Source organism: Gobio gobio, assembly GCF_949357685.1.
Source record: "Gobio gobio genome assembly, chromosome: 1".
NCBI lineage: Eukaryota > Metazoa > Chordata > Actinopteri > Cypriniformes > Gobionidae > Gobio > Gobio gobio.
Genome location: NC_137097.1, coordinates 37462524 through 37481247, shown reverse-complemented (window position 1 = coordinate 37481247; position 18724 = coordinate 37462524). Strand labels below are relative to the sequence as shown.

The 18724-nt window shown below is 40.7% G+C and overlaps 1 protein-coding gene across 7 annotated transcripts in view; it reads right to left on the bottom strand.

The window, feature by feature from the left end:
* Positions 1–18724, bottom strand: part of dnm2a (dynamin 2a) — a 77030-nt gene that overhangs the window by 5180 nt on the left and 53126 nt on the right. For 2 of the 7 annotated variants that reach the window (XM_079835952.1, XM_079835953.1), the window contains exons 11-21: positions 18067–18153; positions 17918–17988; positions 16084–16132; positions 13949–13960; positions 9597–9707; positions 7584–7693; positions 7391–7502; positions 6112–6276; positions 5772–5995; positions 5285–5512; positions 2015–4666 (exon numbers count right to left, since the gene is read on the bottom strand). In XM_079835952.1, coding sequence (XP_079692078.1) covers positions 4597–4666; positions 5285–5512; positions 5772–5995; positions 6112–6276; positions 7391–7502; positions 7584–7693; positions 9597–9707; positions 13949–13960; positions 16084–16132; positions 17918–17988; positions 18067–18153 — 1239 coding nt within the window. In that variant the 3' untranslated portion in view covers positions 2015–4596. Of the gene's footprint in view, positions 1–2014; positions 4667–5284; positions 5513–5771; positions 5996–6111; positions 6277–7390; positions 7503–7583; positions 7694–9596; positions 9708–13948; positions 13961–16083; positions 16133–17917; positions 17989–18066; positions 18154–18724 lie in introns of those variants that run through there. The other 5 variants (XM_079835955.1, XM_079835956.1, XM_079835954.1 and 2 more) reach the window with 4 other exon arrangements.

Genomic DNA, 18724 nt, shown 5'->3' with positions numbered 1-18724 from the left:
AGTTGACCGAACAAACACTTATCAAGTAAAGCTGACAATACTCATTTTTAGTAGAAACAACTCAGTCAATCTAAGTAAATTTATTTACATGAGTTTTTTAAGTAATGTGAACAAGGATGGTTTGAGTGCAACTAACACTGAAATTTCATTTTTTTTAGAGTATTTGGGGTGGTACACGGTGTGTTTTGACCGCAGGAACCCGGGTCTAAATAAAGTTCCGGGTAAAAATTTCCCCCTCAAAACGGCCCTGCTCGCGAGGTAGTAATTTTTCAAAGTTCAAAACTTTTGGGGATGGGACTTGGGCGCTGAACATGCTGATTGGTTCACGCAGCATTTTATTTCAACCTAAAAGTCTGTTGCGGTGCGTGCGGTTAGAGTTGTTTGCTATTCGAATCAACAATGGAGTTAAAAAAACAAAACAATGGACCGACGACGAGGTTCAGGCTTTATTAAGCTTATATGTGGAGGACAAAATCCAGTGGGAACTGGAAAGTCGTGCGCAGTCCTACGTCTCCGGACTAATCTTCTCTGTACTTTAGACCACGATGGAAACGCAGGTCTAGGAGAAAAAAGTTCCTGGGACAAATTGTTCCGGGTCATTTCGGTGGAAATGGGGCTTATGAGAGTTTTTGGATTTCATCAAAAATATCTTCATTTGTGTTCTGAAGATGAACGAAGGTCTTATGGGTTTGGAACAACATTAGGGTGAGTAATTTCATAATTTTCATTTTTGGGTGAACTAACTTATATGTATATCGTCTGTGGAAGGCATATGAACATAACATGTTCATCCAATCATTTCATTTGGGTCCGATTTCGGTGGCTCTCTGGATGGTCTAAAGGGAAAGTGTGATCTTGTGCTTCCAAAGCTAGCTCGCTATGGCTAACCTCTCCGACAATTACCTACCCTACCTCCTTTAAACACCTGTGATTGGCCATTGCATTCACGCTCTCAACATTAGCAACTACTGTATACACGACACTTCAAAAACTCCTTGTACCTTTTGACAACACTATAGCACTTTGCAGTCAAGGTGCTTCTGCCTTTTAAGTTCCAACATAATCATATTATCTAACAATTACAAAAGTGATTTTTTTGTGCGTGAATTAATTAGAATCCGTAGAAGATAGATTCCCGCAACCCTTTAAGTACATACTGTAAGTGCGTGGTAGAAGTGAATTTGAATTTCAACAGCCCTAAATTGGGAGTCAAGGGCTCTAAACACTAATTGTTACTGTTTAGGACGCACCAATACTTATAATGCATACGGTTCATGACAGATAGCAAGCTGCAGTCAATGTCTAGAAGCACTTGAAAATATGTTGATAAAATTAAATACATATATTTTTTGCTTGTAGTCAACACTAGCTGAATCCGAATATGCCATCTTCTGTACTATATAATAAGTGAAACACAGTATCGGAAATGAGTAGCATGTCTGAATTAACAGTAGGCTAAAAGTGCCCAGAAGACCTACTACTTTCGGCGTGATTCTGAAGTGTGCATACGATGGACACTTTACTATACCATGAGGCCACAGGCGAGGATTAGTAGGTGAAGTGACATAACTGACACTGTAGGTCACATGACAGTGACAACATGAAGGATGTAGTACAGCCGGGGCTGTATTTAACTCCACTTTTAGACATACTCACAAATTTTCTTATGCACTTGCCCTCGGGGGGAATCCCGCCACCATTTTGAAGTTCATTCAACTTCAAGGGTTCGAGGGTCTGTCCAATACATTTCCCTTGTACACTTGATTTTGACTGAAGGATTGAGTCTACTCAATACGTACACTTCAGGCAGACCCATAGACCATAATGCAACAAGATTGTGACGCCACAGCAGATCGCGCTTAATTTACCCCCCACCCACACAACTCTAGTGTATGATATTGGAGTTATTTTGACATTTAACCACATTTAAAGCTTGTAGCTACTTTAAGCTGACTGTTTTTTTCTCTCACAGTAATAGTTTATTGTGTTATAATTTTTTGATTGTTTTGACATAAATCAGAGTGAACGACTTGTTAGCGAGGGAAGGGCATTAATAACTGGACTTAAACAGTGGCCAGGCCGGATTTAATACATATAGCACACACTTTTTAAATGGCTGCAAAGTGAGTACTCATTCAAAAAAAGGACCTACTCCAGAGTATGCGATTTGGGACGCAGTCATAGACTGAGGCACCTAAACGTGCAGTGCTACTGGGAGCCTCCTGAAGCAGGATTGAAAGACACTGGAGTATCATCACACTACATCTGTTACCTTTGATTTATTTCAACGAGAACACAAAGAGGAAGAGATGCATGCTGAGAGAGATATGTCATGGTAAATCGAGGAGACGTGACACAAGGAAACACCGACCACCAGAGCACCAGACCTTTATTATACATAACACCTTTTATTATCTCACTTCCAATTCTCATTGTGCATTTTGCTCCAAGTCCATTTTAAACTGCTACACAGGCACTTGACAATTTGTTATTCCAAAAGCATTAAAAAAAGGTTGTTAAATATGTCCTCAGTCCCTCACTCCATACAAAAGGACAGAATTATTAGAAGGAGAGACAGAGATCGGGTCACCATAACCTTAAAGACCACAGGAAAGTTAAGGCTGCAGTGATTTGGCCTTCGTCCAGTTCTTCACAGATGTTGAAGTCATTTGAATTGGGAAAAGATAAAGCTGGATACAATTTCATGGATATAATTTCATGGCTGGATATAATTCAAGCCTTGAATTGACTGGATTGTGAAGAAGGAACAACGGTTGCCATCACTGTAGCCATAACATACAGGAGTGACTCAAGAGCGTTTGGTATTGAAATCCGCAGCAAATTTTTGTCCAACTCAAAGCCTTCAGTTATTTACAGAAATGTTGTGCTAAAATCAAAGTCGCTCCCCCACTTGCACAAAATCCCCATTCCTATCCTCAAGTTAATCAAGAAAACTAAACTTGCACGCACGTCAATAGAATGGCAAACATCACAGATTCTGCTAATCAAAACCGGATCAATAGGAAACCAGCTGGACCGCTTTCACTCTGAATTATGTTCAACTATTATTACCGCACAAATCTGTCGATAGCGAAGAATATCGTTTGTTCTACTCCAATGCAAACAGTTTGTGAAATATGCCAATCAACACGAAGACAGATGCCCAGGTTATACACGATTCATGAAATATGTGTGTTAGTACATCAATGACGTCTACATGAAGCCGTTTTGCTGTCAGAAAGTTCCCTGTGTCCGTGTCAAGTTTGAACGGACTGGTTCCATATAGCAAACGCCCCACGACCCCAAATACACCTGCATGTACCATGTTCAGCGTCCCCATGTTTGTGTGCATTCCCACTTCCTGTAGCGCCTTTTCCCCGTTCCCTCAAACCCTCAATGTTCCCAGCGAAATAAAAGCGCCCCATAAAGCAGATTAATTTAAGTTACAATGATCAAAACGCTAAACTACCAGATTTGGAGTCGGATGTTACCTGAGACACTATCTTACAGAGCGCCGACGGGTCGTCCCGTCGCCAGTGGTTACCGTGCTCTCCGGGATTATATTCATATACACAAATTATTATTTGTATAAACAGATCATTACAGAGATTTGCATACAAACCGCGCCTCCTTCGGCTATTTAAGAAATTCCCATCGATGAAACTAGAAGTGCTTTTTGAGAACCAAATTCCCCAACACAACAGAAAGAGGATGTTGAGTGTTAACATCAAATATGAGTGTCTAGGTTTTTGCAATGTGAACTTTTCATCTGATTGGTTAGCTGCTATGAAGTCAAAATTAACAGTCACTTGGTACTAGGTGCTGAATTATGTGGGGTTAGGATTGGGATTATGTCGGATAAGCGCAATACAGCGTGTGCTAGGCTCACATAATTTGGCTCAACACCGGAAATCATGAACATAATCAACAGCCAATTGAACATGGAAAACAATATTGAGAGAATGACATCAGATCAAAATAAATTCCACATAGAATAATGGTAACGGTCATGGTGTCTTATTTCAGCATATCAAGTTAAGGATCAAGAAAACACAGAATGAAATAAAAAAAAAAACACATGAAGAAGTGTGTCTTTAACAAGAAAGAGGTCTTCAACCACCCTTCAGTTACCCAAGAACAGGAAGACGACAGGCTAGTTTAATAGCAACTAGCTTACACAGTGCTTGTATACATCTTATCCCACATTAAGCCACTAGTCAGAGAAGAGGCATGAGTCGTCTAATGTTGGTTGGTCTACACGAGTTGAGTAGGATACCCCCTGGTGGTCACCTGACCTATGTGAGTGATAAAATGACTGAAAGTTGGAGGCCACTACACCCTTTAAGTCACTCTATATATCTTAACAAAATAATAACAACAATAATAATAATATTTTTTTTAATAGTTATGTGCTTAATTTAGACCTCTGGGCTTTACAAGTAGGGATGTGATTAGCAGCGCTGATCAGAGGACAGTTTGAGTGGATTATTAAGGTCTATTGGTCAGGCTGTGTGTGTAGACACGCATGCACGTTTCAGTGCAGCTCTCCAGCCCTTCCTCTCAGCCCGAGCACACTATGGTACCCAGCGCATGGGTCTAGTCTAGCAGGGAGGGCTCGGCAGGGCGGATAATGGTGGGCCGGTTGGGAGCGCCAGGGGGTCTTCTGCTGCAGGAGGAGAAAAGAGTGAGAAACAGAGGTGAGACACACCCACAACCACAGGGAAATGATGGAGGAGAAGGGATAAGGAATTAGACGAGGTGAGACAAAAGGGGGTGAGAAAGACTAGATGAGGCTACAAATGAGAGGAGATGAGACTAGGCAAGAAAAGACCAAAGATGAGGACAGTAAAAAAAACTAGATGAGAGGAGATGAGAAGAGATGAGGACAGACAAGACGAGATAAAAAGATTAAAGGAGAAGAGATATGAGAATAGAAGTGATTAGGAGAGAAGGCTAGATGAGAACAGACGAAGAGAAGGTGAGGCTAGATGAGAAGAAAAAAGATGAGTTGAGATCCAAAGAGGAAAATGACAAAACTGGAACGTTAAGTAAGAATATGCTGAGAAAGAAATGAGTATGTGACGGGAGAGAATTACTGCTAGTGAGAGAAGAATGAGAGCTGAAGAAACAGTACATCAGTCAAACCTCGCTCAAAGGCTTCGTGGTTGACGTTCAACAAACGTTCACTCCTCTGAGCCTCAGACACCAGATGCTCATTCTCACACACACACACACGCAAGAATACATGTCTACATGGAGGTGACACACTGGCTAATGGTCTTACCTGGGGATGCCCGGAGGGATACGGGCGGGGCGGGACGGGATCTGAGGAGGGGCACTGAAAGGATCCAGGTTGCTGTTGCCAAAGGCATTCATTGGCCGAGAGGGAATAGGCGGGGCTACAAAGGCAGGGATGGGGTTAAGAGTGGGCGGGCCTGGTGTTGGACCTCTCACTGCTGGAGGCCTGCTGGGGGGCGGGGCCGATGTAGGCGGTCTGCGCTGTGGGGTGGGGCTACACAGGGCAGGGAAAGAAGAAATGTAGAATTTAAACAAAAGTTTATCAAGTAAACTCTAAAAGGGATAGTTCACCTCAAAATGAAACTTATTTACTCATCTACATCGTTCTTAATCTCTATACAAAAGATATTTTTGAAAAAAGTAGGCAGTATACAGTCTATAATGTATACTAGAAGTCCATTCTAAACAAGGAAAACCACAATAGTGGGAATCGAATTCCTTCCCAGCTCAGTGCATGCTGTTCGTGTTCCAACCTCGACTCGGGCATCCAGCTGTCGTTCACGGGCGGAGGCACGGGGGTGGATATGGTGCTGGTGCTGATGTCTCCGATGAGGCTGAGGGCCTCTTTGATGGCATGGTACATACGAAGCATCTCGTCTCTGCGCTGGGCCTGGTCAGCAGACTCCTCCATCAGACTGTTTTGATCTCCTGAGGAGTACAGGTACGCCAGCAGCTCTGAATGGATGAAGTCTTTAGCCTGGGGACAGAAAGACAAGAGAACAGGGGGTGGGGTTAATGAAGACGAGATGATGTTTGCAATACATTACAATCAATACGTTTCAATATTAACTGCTTAAACAGTTGTGCGCTTACGCTGTTGATCATGAGATGCATGATAGTCTTGGGCATGAGGTCTCTGATGGTCTTGTTGACGATACTGGTGTAGGAGTCCACCAGGTTACGGATGGTCTCCACCTGCCTCTCCAGCTGAGGGTCCATGGAGAAGCTGTCGACTGGGGCAGTATCTTCTGACTCCACCTACACACACAATGAACGAATGCATTTTAAGGACTATCAAATTCAAAGTGACCTTCACCAGTGGCTGGTGAAAAAAAAAAAACTTAATTTCAAGCCCTGAGAGTAATGTTCGCCTTAGAAGCATCACCACCACCACTACTACTACAACAACTACTTCTACTAACACTACTACATCTACATTAATCCGAATACATTTGAAAATGCCCAGTCCACACTAGTGTTTTCAAGAGTTTTCCAAAAGTTGCTCATCCACACGAAACATCTAAAAAAAGCTTAAAATCCCTATACTGCGCATGCATAAAACATAATAAAAGCTCATGAGATGATACTGCGAGAGCAGACATTTTATTAGCAAAATATCCCACCATTCAGTCTTGTGTCCATGTCTAAAATGATTCAAACAAGTTTCTGAAAGTTTTTTTTTCTCGAGTATGGCCCTGTATGAGGTCATAAAGGGCGGAATTCCTTGTATGGGCATTTCTCCCGGATGAGCGCGTGCGTGCGCACATCAACCCGAGCGTATAGTGAATCCAAAGTTATCCAGGGATAATGCCATGATGTATTGTGTGTGTGTGTGTGTGTGTGTGTGCTCATGACTCTTTAGCTCCGCCCACTACACACCTTCACGAGTTCTGCAATTTTCGGAAAGAATCGGTATCTGTCTTTTATAAATATGATAAAACTAAAGACTCTTCGGACATATAAAGAATGCAATATTACTCTATAGGTACTCAAGATTAACATGAGATTGGCAGAAACTGTGTGTTATGTACCCTTTAAGCAGCACAGCTGTTTTCAACTTTGATAATAATAAATAAATACATGTCTTGAAGCAAATCATCATATTAGAATGACTTCTGAATGACGGTCATGTGACACTGAAGACTGGAGTAATGATGCTGAAAATTCACTAATAAATGGGAATGGTTTTACTGTATTTTTGAGCAACTACATGCAGCTTTGGTGAGCATATTCTTCTGGTAGTGTAACGAGTCCTGCCCTCCATCATTTCCCATTGAATATTCAGTTTGATATGAAATGCTTTGTATCATGAAAGCTAAACGTGTAGACTCTAAAATCTCAACAATGGAATATAAGGTGCATGTACTTGTACCTGATCTTTTTCAGGATAAACGCCCGCTCTGAGAAAAGAGGCTTTCCAGCTATCCATGTCCTCCTGCGAGTCACAGGCCAGCTCGATCTGACGCAAGTCCTTGTACACGTTCCTGCGAGGGGGATCGAACACATGAAGTCACCGAACACCAATCACAAATACACAAATATAGAGAGCTGCAGCCAGCCCTGACCTTTGCTCAGTGTTGAAGATAGCAAAAATGTGCTTATTGGACATGAAGCCTTTCTCCACGTCTCTGAGCTTCAGGTTGTCCAGAGGAAGCATGTATTTCTTCTCTTTTTCCTATTGGAGCGAAATGAGAGAGGAAGAAGAACAGTCTTATAAACCACTTCATGGTGCATGGTTGCATAGAAAAGTTCTGTATGAGGATTGTTCATTTGTGATCAACAGAAGAAAGAAAACCATATGGGGACTGGAACAAAATGACGGCGAGTAAATGATGACCGATTTTTCATTTTTTAGAGTGAACTGTCCCTTTAAAGGACCACCAGGTTGCCAAGCCAGAGAGGGGGATGTGAGACAGAGAGAGAAAAGAAAGAGAAGAGGAGGAGTCTGGATGAAGACTAATGCTGCCAACTCGTTCTGTAGAGTTGAGATGCAGCATCTGGAAACGTTTATGTCTGCACAGCTACGGCCCCAAAAGTTACATCACTCAGAGGAACACTTCCCTGCCCCCAACACACACACACACACACACACACACACACACACACACACACACGCATACACAAACACACAACCCCCCAGTAACCCAGTACGATTTCCTGCAAATTCCAAAGTCGGATCCCGGCTGGAACATTTCAGTGCGCTTGCCACGTCACTTTGCCTCCCCTTTCGTCCCTTTTTACTTGCGTCCCGCTCTTCGTCTCTCCTTTCTCCGTTTACCGCCTGCTCTTTGCTTCAGAGGCCGCCGCTAAAGGAACATTTCTCTGTGTTTTTCGTAAAACAATGGCAAAAAGCGAAAGCTGCAACTGTATGTGGTTCAGATTGTGAGAAAGGAGCCATGATGGCACAACGGTCCGTATTTCTTTTGAAGAGACTGCAGAGGCCTGGAATATACATTTGCCACGCAGCAAGTGGACATGTGAGTATACCGACTATACGCTTGAAATGAATTCGCAATTAAAGATTATCAAGAAGTAGAATGCTTTTCTGACTGGTTTCCTCATATTTTAGATTCATAATACATTTACTATAACATTTGTGAATAAGTGGGCCAGTTTTAAGTACTTGATTCTTTGTGTGCCTTCATTTCTCAGTCGGGGAAGTTCTTAAATGTAAAATTACAAGGTCAGATTTCACCCCAAAATCAAAGGATAGTATATTTTGCATTACAAATGAAACCTATTTTAATGCATGAGAAATGAAACATTTTATTCCACCAAATTATCATTAATGTAATATGTACGTGTATTTTAATTTGGATTTTTCTAAACATTTCCATTATTTGCAATGACTCTGATTATACTGTATTTCACTTTACAACTGAAATATAAATATTTTTGTTCATATTACATTAAAGAGAATGAGATTTTGATGTTAAAAATTGCTGTTGAAATGATAAAGAAAAAGTTTTTTCTCAACGATTATATAACAACCTTCTTTTACTTATGAAATATAATTTCTTATTGCCTTGTTTTAAATAAGCAGTGACCTGAACGGGTATATCAGTGTGTCGGTCTGAACTGTTTACTCTCCTCTGCAGTCGTGTGCGGTCCTCGGGGCAGTGACCTGCGGTCCAGCCGCCCTCTTGCCTCCCCCTCGCCTGCCCAGTGTTCAGACTACCTGTTCATCATGCTGCAGCTGAACAGTAGTCCGCACATTGGTTAGGCTGGGCAGGGACACACACACCCGCGCCTCGAGCACAAGGACTCTACCATTCGCCGCTGGACGGGGGGGATTTTTCATATAAACCAACTCTCTTGGGGACTAAAGTAAGACGTGTACATTAATGCATTTGGCAGATGCTTATATCTAACGTATCTTACAGTGTACAATTTATGAGCTCCCTGGGAATGAAAACCATGATGTTACCATCACCATGTTCTACCAGTCGAGCCATGAGAACTCTGGAGATCAGCTAACGTTCGCACTCATTTCAAACACATGGAGTTCCGACTTGAGTGGCGCTAGTTAGAGAGGGGGAGGGACTGTGAAAGAGAAATGAAGAACAGATGAATCTCACCTCCTCGTCCTTGTACCAGGACACCGATTCGGCCGACAGGACGAACCAGTACTCCTTGGAGCCGCCTTTCATGATGCTGATGTTGAGGGTTAGCCAGCCTTTACGGATCACCTGTGGGACAGGAGGGGGGGAGGGTGCAGGGCATACCACAAGGGTGGGGAAACATTTATGAGATCCATTCCACACACTTGTTAATTTAACAGTTTTTATTCTGGAAGCTTTTGTCCTATGCTGAACAAACCTAAAAACCCTGAACCTTTGACACTTACCTGCTATTTTCTGGTACCCTGCCAAAACTTTGTTGTCATCACTTCTAGCGACTAACCTGAATGACTAAATAAAGCTTCTTTGTACATTACAGTAGTGGTTCTCAACTGGATTAGGAACATTAAGGTGTGGCCAAATTGGGGAAATTTAATTGAGATTTAACCAGCAAAACACCCAGTGTTCATTATGTAGCGATGTACACTGTAAATAAAAAAACTGTACATTTTTAAGTACAATCAACTTGGATGTTTAAGTCATTTCAACTTAAATTTACATTAAACTGACTTTAGAAATGAGTTGAATCTTGTATAACTTGTGAAACTTATTCTGATGAGATAAAGCAATGTCATAACTTCTTAATCATATAATTTTTACAGTGTATGAAGCAGAACTCGTACAAAGTCCACTTTCAAACCAAGCAGCGTTCTGAATCCGCCACATTGAGACATCTGAGAAATCTGAGCAGGGAAATCTTTCGCCCTCACACGAAACTCCCAATAGTGTGGATTTAGTTAACTGTCGTGAGTGCGAAAATGTGGACATACAATAACATATTCATGAGTTGAACAGGAAAAGTGATGACTGTAAATTCATAAATAACAGACATATTACTTTTTAGCCTAAAAGCATACAACTGCATGTTATATTAGCATTAGCAAAAACGCAATGATTATTTGCACCATCACATCTCCCTGCTATCCGAACAGACCTGCAATGTTTAGGTTGTGAATCACCAGTTGAGAACCACAGGACTACAGTATCTAACGTTAATCTGCATGGAGTCAGAACATAAGGCAGCAATAAAAGCTTAGTCACAATTAAACGCTCTCTAAATAAACACTAACAAAACCACTGGGGAGTGTCTTGAAGTCTTGAAATAGAGCAACAATAAAAGTACAAAAGGAAAAAATGTGTTGTGCTAGTATTTTTTTCCCTTTTCAAAAGCAATGTGACAGCAGATGCCGTCCAGACCCAATGGCCTGCCAGAGGAACGGAGGTCAGAGGTCGACAGCGGTATGTTAGGGTCAAATTGGTGAGTTAGTAAAAGCTAACCTACATGCTGGTATACAAGACAGAACGCCGTTAGTGGTGTTAAATGGGGAAAGACACAAGTTTGCACTCAAGTGTGAAGAAAACCTATTGAACAGGGAGGAATTAGTGAGAGAAGACATTGGTCAAACAAGGCTGTTTGATTAGAGAAGGTACAGGAGTAGGAAGGGAATGTAAAAATGTTAGTTAAGGAAACAGAGTTTAAAAAGGGAGGGGAAGGGCTTTCAGCAAGATTTCAATGTTATTTTTGACGGTTAAAAGGTATCCAGTAGTCAAGGATTGTGGGATCCGTTTCATAAAATTAACATGAAATCAAAATGAATGCATATTCTAGTTCCGTCCTGGTACTACATCTTTACTTCTTAATACCACACGGCATCAACGTCATTGAACTTATCCCACTACAGAAATAAATATGTACCACAAGCATTTCTAAGATACCATCCCTTTTCTCCCTTTCCGTTTTGCTTTGTTCTCTGTAAAGTCGGAGTGAAACTAGGAAGAGGGGGTTAGAGTTAATCAGAGAGTGCCAACAGAAACAACACAGACATAAAACTAATAGCACATAGCACTATTTAGATTGTTTGCCTTGTTGGGGAAATGCCATCAACCTTCTTAAACCTAGAAACCTGATAACCATCTCTGAGAGGGGGAAAAGCCAGAAGAGATTGATAAGGTGAGAAAAAGACCAGGACAGTACGGCTCAGGCATCTCGTGCTAGGGACGTACTTTAGCGACCCGAACAAATGACCACAAAAACGCTCTCGAATATCTTTTCATTAGACAGAAACCCAGCAAATATCTGCGGTCAGAGCTCGACTCAGGCTCTGTATTCTCTAACATGGATCCAATTTCCCTTTGCCGCCCACAACTGGAAGAAACGAGAGCGTGACCCTATTTTCCGTTAGTGTTTGGATTTCTCTGCTCCTCCATGTCACGCATTCTGACTACGGTCTCTCTAACTTACACTAATTAATCCTGATTATCAACAAGTTAATAAAACAGTTGGCAAAATATGATCAGCTATCTTATTAAGCAGAAATCTGTTGATATAGAAGGGGTGATTTTGAATTAAAGATGAGATGATTAGATGATTACCTGTGAGAGGCGAATGTTAATTATCTCAACAGAAATCCCCCAATTAACTTTGCCCCAGAAAGGATTTCTCTAAGGTTGAGCAGTTAATTTTGTAAATGAGAGTCGATTGATTAGTAAAAGGAACCCACTACTGCCACATTCTGGCCATTACTGGCACATCAAGGAGAGAGAGAGAGAAAAAAAAACTAAAATACCAAACAAATGTTATGGTAGGGCTGGGCAATATATTGATTATTCAAAATAATTTCACTAGAGGTATAAAATTAAGCAACAGCTAATATTGTGCTGATTTAAAACACTTTTATTTGCCCATTAAAGGGATAGTTCACCCACAAATGAAAATGCTGTCATCATTTACTCACCCCCAAATTTGTTCCAAACCTGTATGCATTTCTTTCTTCTGCTGAACACTAGCTATTTGGAAGAATATGGGTAACCAAACAGTTGATGGGCCCCATTGACTTCCATAGTAGGGAAAAAATGGGGTCCATCAACTGTTTGGTTCCCAACATTCTTCAAAATATCTTCTTTTGTGTTCAGCATAAAAAAGAAATGCATACTACAAGTTTGGAACAAACTTGCGCAGAAAGTGACTTCATACGTCAAAAAAGCGAGTTTCGCTTTTTCCGTAAGTTGAATACGGAAGGTGGTCTGCCGGAAGCTACATATTTTACATTATAACAGGTTAATTATGGATTTTTTCTTACACAAACCCATCGATTTGCTTCAGAAGGCTTTTATTAACCCCCAAGAGCCGTGTGGAGTACGTTTATGATGGATGGATGCACTTTTTTTTTTGGACTTCAAATTTTGGGCTGCCATTATAAAGCTTGGATTAGCCAGGACATTTTATTAATATAACTCCGGTTGTATTCATCTGAAAGAAGAATGTCATATACACCTAGGATGGCTTGAGGGTGAGTAAATCATGGGCTAATTTTCATTTTTGGGTGAACTATCCCTTTAAGGGCTTTACATTGAGATGGTCATCAATTTCATTAAATGATCTCTGATTAATGATGCTCATGCTTTGATTACACTTTTATTGCTTACTTTTGAATCTTGAAGAATGGCTGTTTGGATGCAATGATGTTGAATATTGTTATTGCGATTTTTTTTTAATCAATATTGCCCAGTCCTACCTCAAAAGTGATGTTAATATAAAGAAAACTAATAATTTTGATTAGCGCTTCAAAAAAAAATAATAAAAAAAATACATTAATTCATTAAAAATGCACACCACAAAAAGAAAACTCAAACACACACCACATGTTATCTTGGGTTTGAGTTTGTCTCCCTAGTATGATTGGATGTTTTTTGGCCCCACCCACCCACCATATGCCCATGACGACGAAGGGGCTGATTCTCCACAAGGCAAACTCTGCTCACCCAGCCTGGGCCGCCAGGACTCACATCCAGCAACAGGACAACCGAGGCCTCCAATTCACTCATTTATAAATAAAAAAATTAATAAAAAAACAACGCAATTTTTTTTCAAGCAAAACAAAAATACTGTGCACTGTGAAATTTTCTTAATATAAATGGTTAGTAACGTTCTCTTGGTTTAATTACAAGAATTACCGAATGTTAGGTGATGCCACTAATTACAGTGTGCATTTTATGGTGGATTTTAGGTCAGTTACTGATTACTAATAACTGTAATTGAACAGCTACGATTTATTTTTTTATTCCACGTTCCACCATTGTGGTTTTCCACCAGACTATACCTTCTCGGCTTCGCCTTCTCTCAGGCCACCTAGCTGCAGAGTGAAAGAAAAATCATCAGCTTTTTAACTCTCGCCGTCAAGTCTGCACACAGACATCCCGCCCACACTGATAATTATGAGTTGGTGGACCTTTTACGGCCTCAGTTCTCCTGACTGGACGAGCGCTGATGACCTTTAACTGGGTGTGGCTTGTAGGTTTGTGGTACTTACCATTATTTCACCCTGCAGTGATAGGGAGGGAGGGGGTGGGGGTGAGTTTTGGGTAGAATAAATGGGAGACACAAAAAAGAAGCAAAGCAAGAAAAGGAGGACAATGTAGGATGAAGTATTAGAAAGACATGTTTGTCAAATGGAAATGAAAAGGTTTGAAAGGGACAAGAGTGTGATGGAGAGAGAGAGAGAGAGAAGAGTTATAGCGAGAAAAAAGTTGGGGAAGCAGACACAGTGAGAGAGAGAGAGAGAGAGAGAGAGAGAGAGAGAGCAACAGAACAAAGTTACATGCAATTAGATTAACTGACAGTACCACAAATCAGAATTATCTAATAGGTCGTGTCATTGTCACGGTTGGACCCATGCACATTCTGAATTACACTTCAAAACAGAGAGGGGAAGTTTGCATTAAATTAGGGCAAGACTGAAACGAATAAAACAATGCACTGATTATTCAGCTGTCATGCGTCAGTGTTACTAGCAAGCTAGTATTGCTGTGATGCTAGTGAAAGCACAGTTTCTCAAAAGCAGGGGAGGAAATGAAAGGGAATGTCCCTGTCTAATAACACAGCGTACTTTCTAGTTGCTTATGTCATTTCCACTGAAATACTTCACACACGGCAAGCCCATATCAGACTCTTTCATGTTTCTAACTTACTCTTCAGTCCAGAAAAATGTGCATTCAAATGAAACCGCACACAATCCTAACAGTGTCCTAACCAGGTGTGACAAGATTACAGCCGTCCACACAAATTTTGACATGATGCTTCACAGTAATAGCCATATTTGATTTATAATACAGCTCTAATGACGTCAGTTTGTAGACCAACCCGGAAGGCTAATAGACCTTGGCTTGCTTCGGAAATTTCCCATGGGTTTTTGATTTCTGAGTAAAATAAGGTACTTCACGTCATTTATTTTGCTTTAAAGCTACACTATGTAACTTTTCCGTCCACTAGAGGTCGCCTGTTCAAAACAAAGGCGTAGTTTGATGACGCCACGTTTGAGCGCAGAATCTCGGGACATGTGGTTTTCACCTCACAGCCGGTGGGAAACAGTCAGGATAGGACTCGGGCAGAAATCATGTTCATGGATGCGATTATTAACATTACTGTAGTCTGAAGCAGAGCAGGAGCGAGTGTTGTGGAGCTGAGCAAGGCCGCAGGAGCGATTGAAGAGCGGGACTGTTATTATGGCATAGTCGCTGGCGGGACTTTTATTATGACACGGTTGCCGGCGGCACTTCCTCTTCTCCAGTGCTGAGTGTGAGGTAAAGCAGCTCTGTTTATCGTATTAGATATATCTGAGTGTGTTGAAAAGGAAGTTATGACGTTCGCTCGGCGGCTGCTATGACACTTGTTCACACTGCAGTGAGAGTAGAGTGTTTCACTGAATAAAACCGGAGACCGAGGGTGACGCAGATATGACGCAATCGACAGGCGACTCCCTCACACACATAGCTCACACGTCCCGGCTCCTTGGTTAAAATAGCAATTTTCTCACGATTTACAAATAGTTGAAAACATTTGGGATATTCTAAGTACTCAACTGAACAAAATATATAACACTGGCCTAGTGGTTTCTGGATGTTTTACTGCAAAAATCCTACATAGTTCACCTTTAAGTCTTTTTTTAATTACTCAAAGCTCGAAAAAATTCCCAGGTTTTAGGACTTTAAACTAAACAACATTATGTATAGTTAGTAGATTTGGATTTTGGACCAATGAGTGTTCACTCTAGGTGGGAATAAAATGCCACAGAATAAAAGACAATGACCAAAAAAAAAAGATTAACAAAAAGTCTTTTTGCTTGTTGTGGTTGGTAAAGGCAAAAACTCATGGAAGCCATAGGTTTTATTGCTTGTTGTTTTTGTCGCACCTGGTAAGGACACCGTATAAAAGGGTGTAGTTGATGACATCTATAAGTGATAGAGGCCTTGGTGAAACATATTGTTCATTTTTTGATCAAAGGAGGTAAACTAAAAGGGTCGCGGTGTAAGGGATTCCTCAGGGTTTAGTGTTAGGCCCTTTTGTGTTTAACTGGAATGGTGGAGGTAGTGATAGTGAGGGATTTGGGGAAAGATAGATGAATATCAGAGTGGACTTAAGAGCATGTGGAAGCAGAGAAAACTGTACCTGGTTGGGAACGGCCCTCTTCTTGTTGACAATATTCCTTTGTTGGGCGCTGCATGTAGGGGAAACACGAAAAACAATGATTACATACTGAATGCATGCTGCTGTCTGTATTGTTAGAATAGCACAACAGTAAAACAATATCTGTGTGAACCTCCTTGGTGCTCTGGGGGAGGGGTATGGGCGATCATGCCACTGAGGCAGGAAGATGGGAGGGGCGGGAGGTGAGATGAGTGGTCTGATTAACATCTGTCTAAATGTAGCTTGGTGACTGAGGGGGCGCTAGCGCACCTGTTGTTGCCGTACCCTGGTATGGTACCGTCATCCATCCGTCTGAAGTCAAGACTGAAAGTGGCGGCATGAGAACCGTTAACAATGGTGCCCTGATGAACTCACTGCATGCGCATGGGGGCACACGCAGGACGAGCAGGGTCAGACAGGCTTGATGCTGCAGGCTAGCTTTGCCTCAACTCTTGAAAGCTCTAAAGTAACCAACTGAGCATGCAGAGATTTCACATGCAAGTCTTTAGTTGTACACTAGCTGTCTTGGAGGTCAAAGACATGCACTAATAATTTTAGAGCACTTAAGTTATGTCCAATGCATAACCCATAATGCACGGGCAGAGGGACTGAAAATCATTTTAGTCCACTGCAATGACAGTTCACAGGAGATGCAGTCCAAAAGATGTTTTAGGGGGTTAAAAACATCCTGAAAATACCTATACAATTTTTCTAATTATATAAAATGCATCTAAATATTGTTTTTACGTTTTAAATGCCCCAAGAACATCACAGAGAAGGTAATATAGCTTGGGGATGTCAAATGCACTGATGCTCCCAAACCATGTTGATACAAAAAAAATAAGCCAGAATTTTATATTTGCAAATGCTATATATACAAGAGTTGTTTGAGACACTGCAACTTATAATGTAATAACTGCGCATTATTGTTGTAATAAGATGTTCATAATGAAATATTTTTCTCAAAGTGTAATAAAAACGTGAGCTCATAATAACAATTTTTACATTATGAGAAATGTATTGTCATTTTGTTTCATATTGTAATAGCTTTTAAAACAAAAAAAATATTGGTTTTCCCCTTCAGTACATTTTTAAAAATCTAAATCTAATCTTAAACTACCTGTGAAATTCAAAAGATTTAAATATTCATGCAATTATTATTATTATTTAATTTTGTAGGCATTTAGATTGGATTTAGATTTTTAAAATGTACTATAAAGGAATACCAATGCTTTATGTTTAATACAAATATTTAAATGTTGCATTTCCCAGGTAGTTTAAGACTGGATTTAGATTTTTTTTCAATGTACTGTAAGGGAAAACTAATATATATATATATTTTTATATTTTAATAGCTATTACAATTATGACAGTATATTTTTGGTTTATAATGCAATACATTTCTCAATGTAAAAATTGTTCTTACATTATGAGCTCAAGATTGTATTACATTTTGAGAAAATGACCACATTATGCACATTTTATTACAATAATAATGTAATACTTATTACATTATGTGCAGCTATTACATTATGAGTTGCTACAGACACTCATTATATTCTGCTTTAGTCTTGGAAATAAATGTGGTATTTTATTAGAAAAAAAAACTCTGCTAAACATCATGTGAAAAGGTCAACTGTGGTTGGTTTCATGTTGGCCACATAGTCCATTCCTGTCTAAGTGAGTCTAAATAAACTGCACTGCGGAACAGACTAAAAGTCTGGATGCGCAAGACTAAAGCACTGCTGAGGTTAGGGGTCAAACTTTCAAGTGAGAAATAAAACCCAGAATGTGCCGCACTGGATGCTACACATACTTTGCAAATCCAATGAAGTCCTCATGGTTGGTGTTGATGTATGACAGCTCAATGTCAATCAGCAGAAGGACCTGGTGAAGACAGTTTTACACAATGAGAAAATGAAACTCAAAGTGATAAAAGTGGATCTTCTCTCGTTGCTCTCGCACCTGGTCCTTGGTCTTGCCTTCTCGCTCTCTGACGTAAGTAGTGACGATCCTCTCTGTCTCTTCTCGCAGTCTGGGGTAAGAGCCTAGCTGTGGGGGGAAAAACACCAGATAGATGCAGGCATGTACACATAGCCACACGCACACGTACAGAATCACACACACACACACACACACACACACACACACACACACACACACACACACACACACACACACACACACACACACACACACACACACACACACACACACACACACACACACACACACACACACACACACACACACACACACACACACACACACACACGTTCTGTAACATGAAAGTGGTAGGAGCTAACCACAGTTAGACCCAGGTCGATGTGAGGACTAGTTTTAGCTAAGCCACCATGCACAACAGAGAGCAGAAATGCACACACTCACACTTACACCCACAATCATGCAGATTTGGCCATTTCAGCAAGTTGTGCAAGTAAGACAACATTCACTCCCAGCTAGGAATATACGTGAATGAATAAATGAAGTATTAAGGTGCAGTAAACCAAATTTAAGGGATGATGTTACTAGGGTTGGGAATCGAAAACTGATTGTCTTTAAATGACTGACTTAAAGGAAAAATTCAAAACAAATTTTGCAAGATCGACACGGTTATAACTGA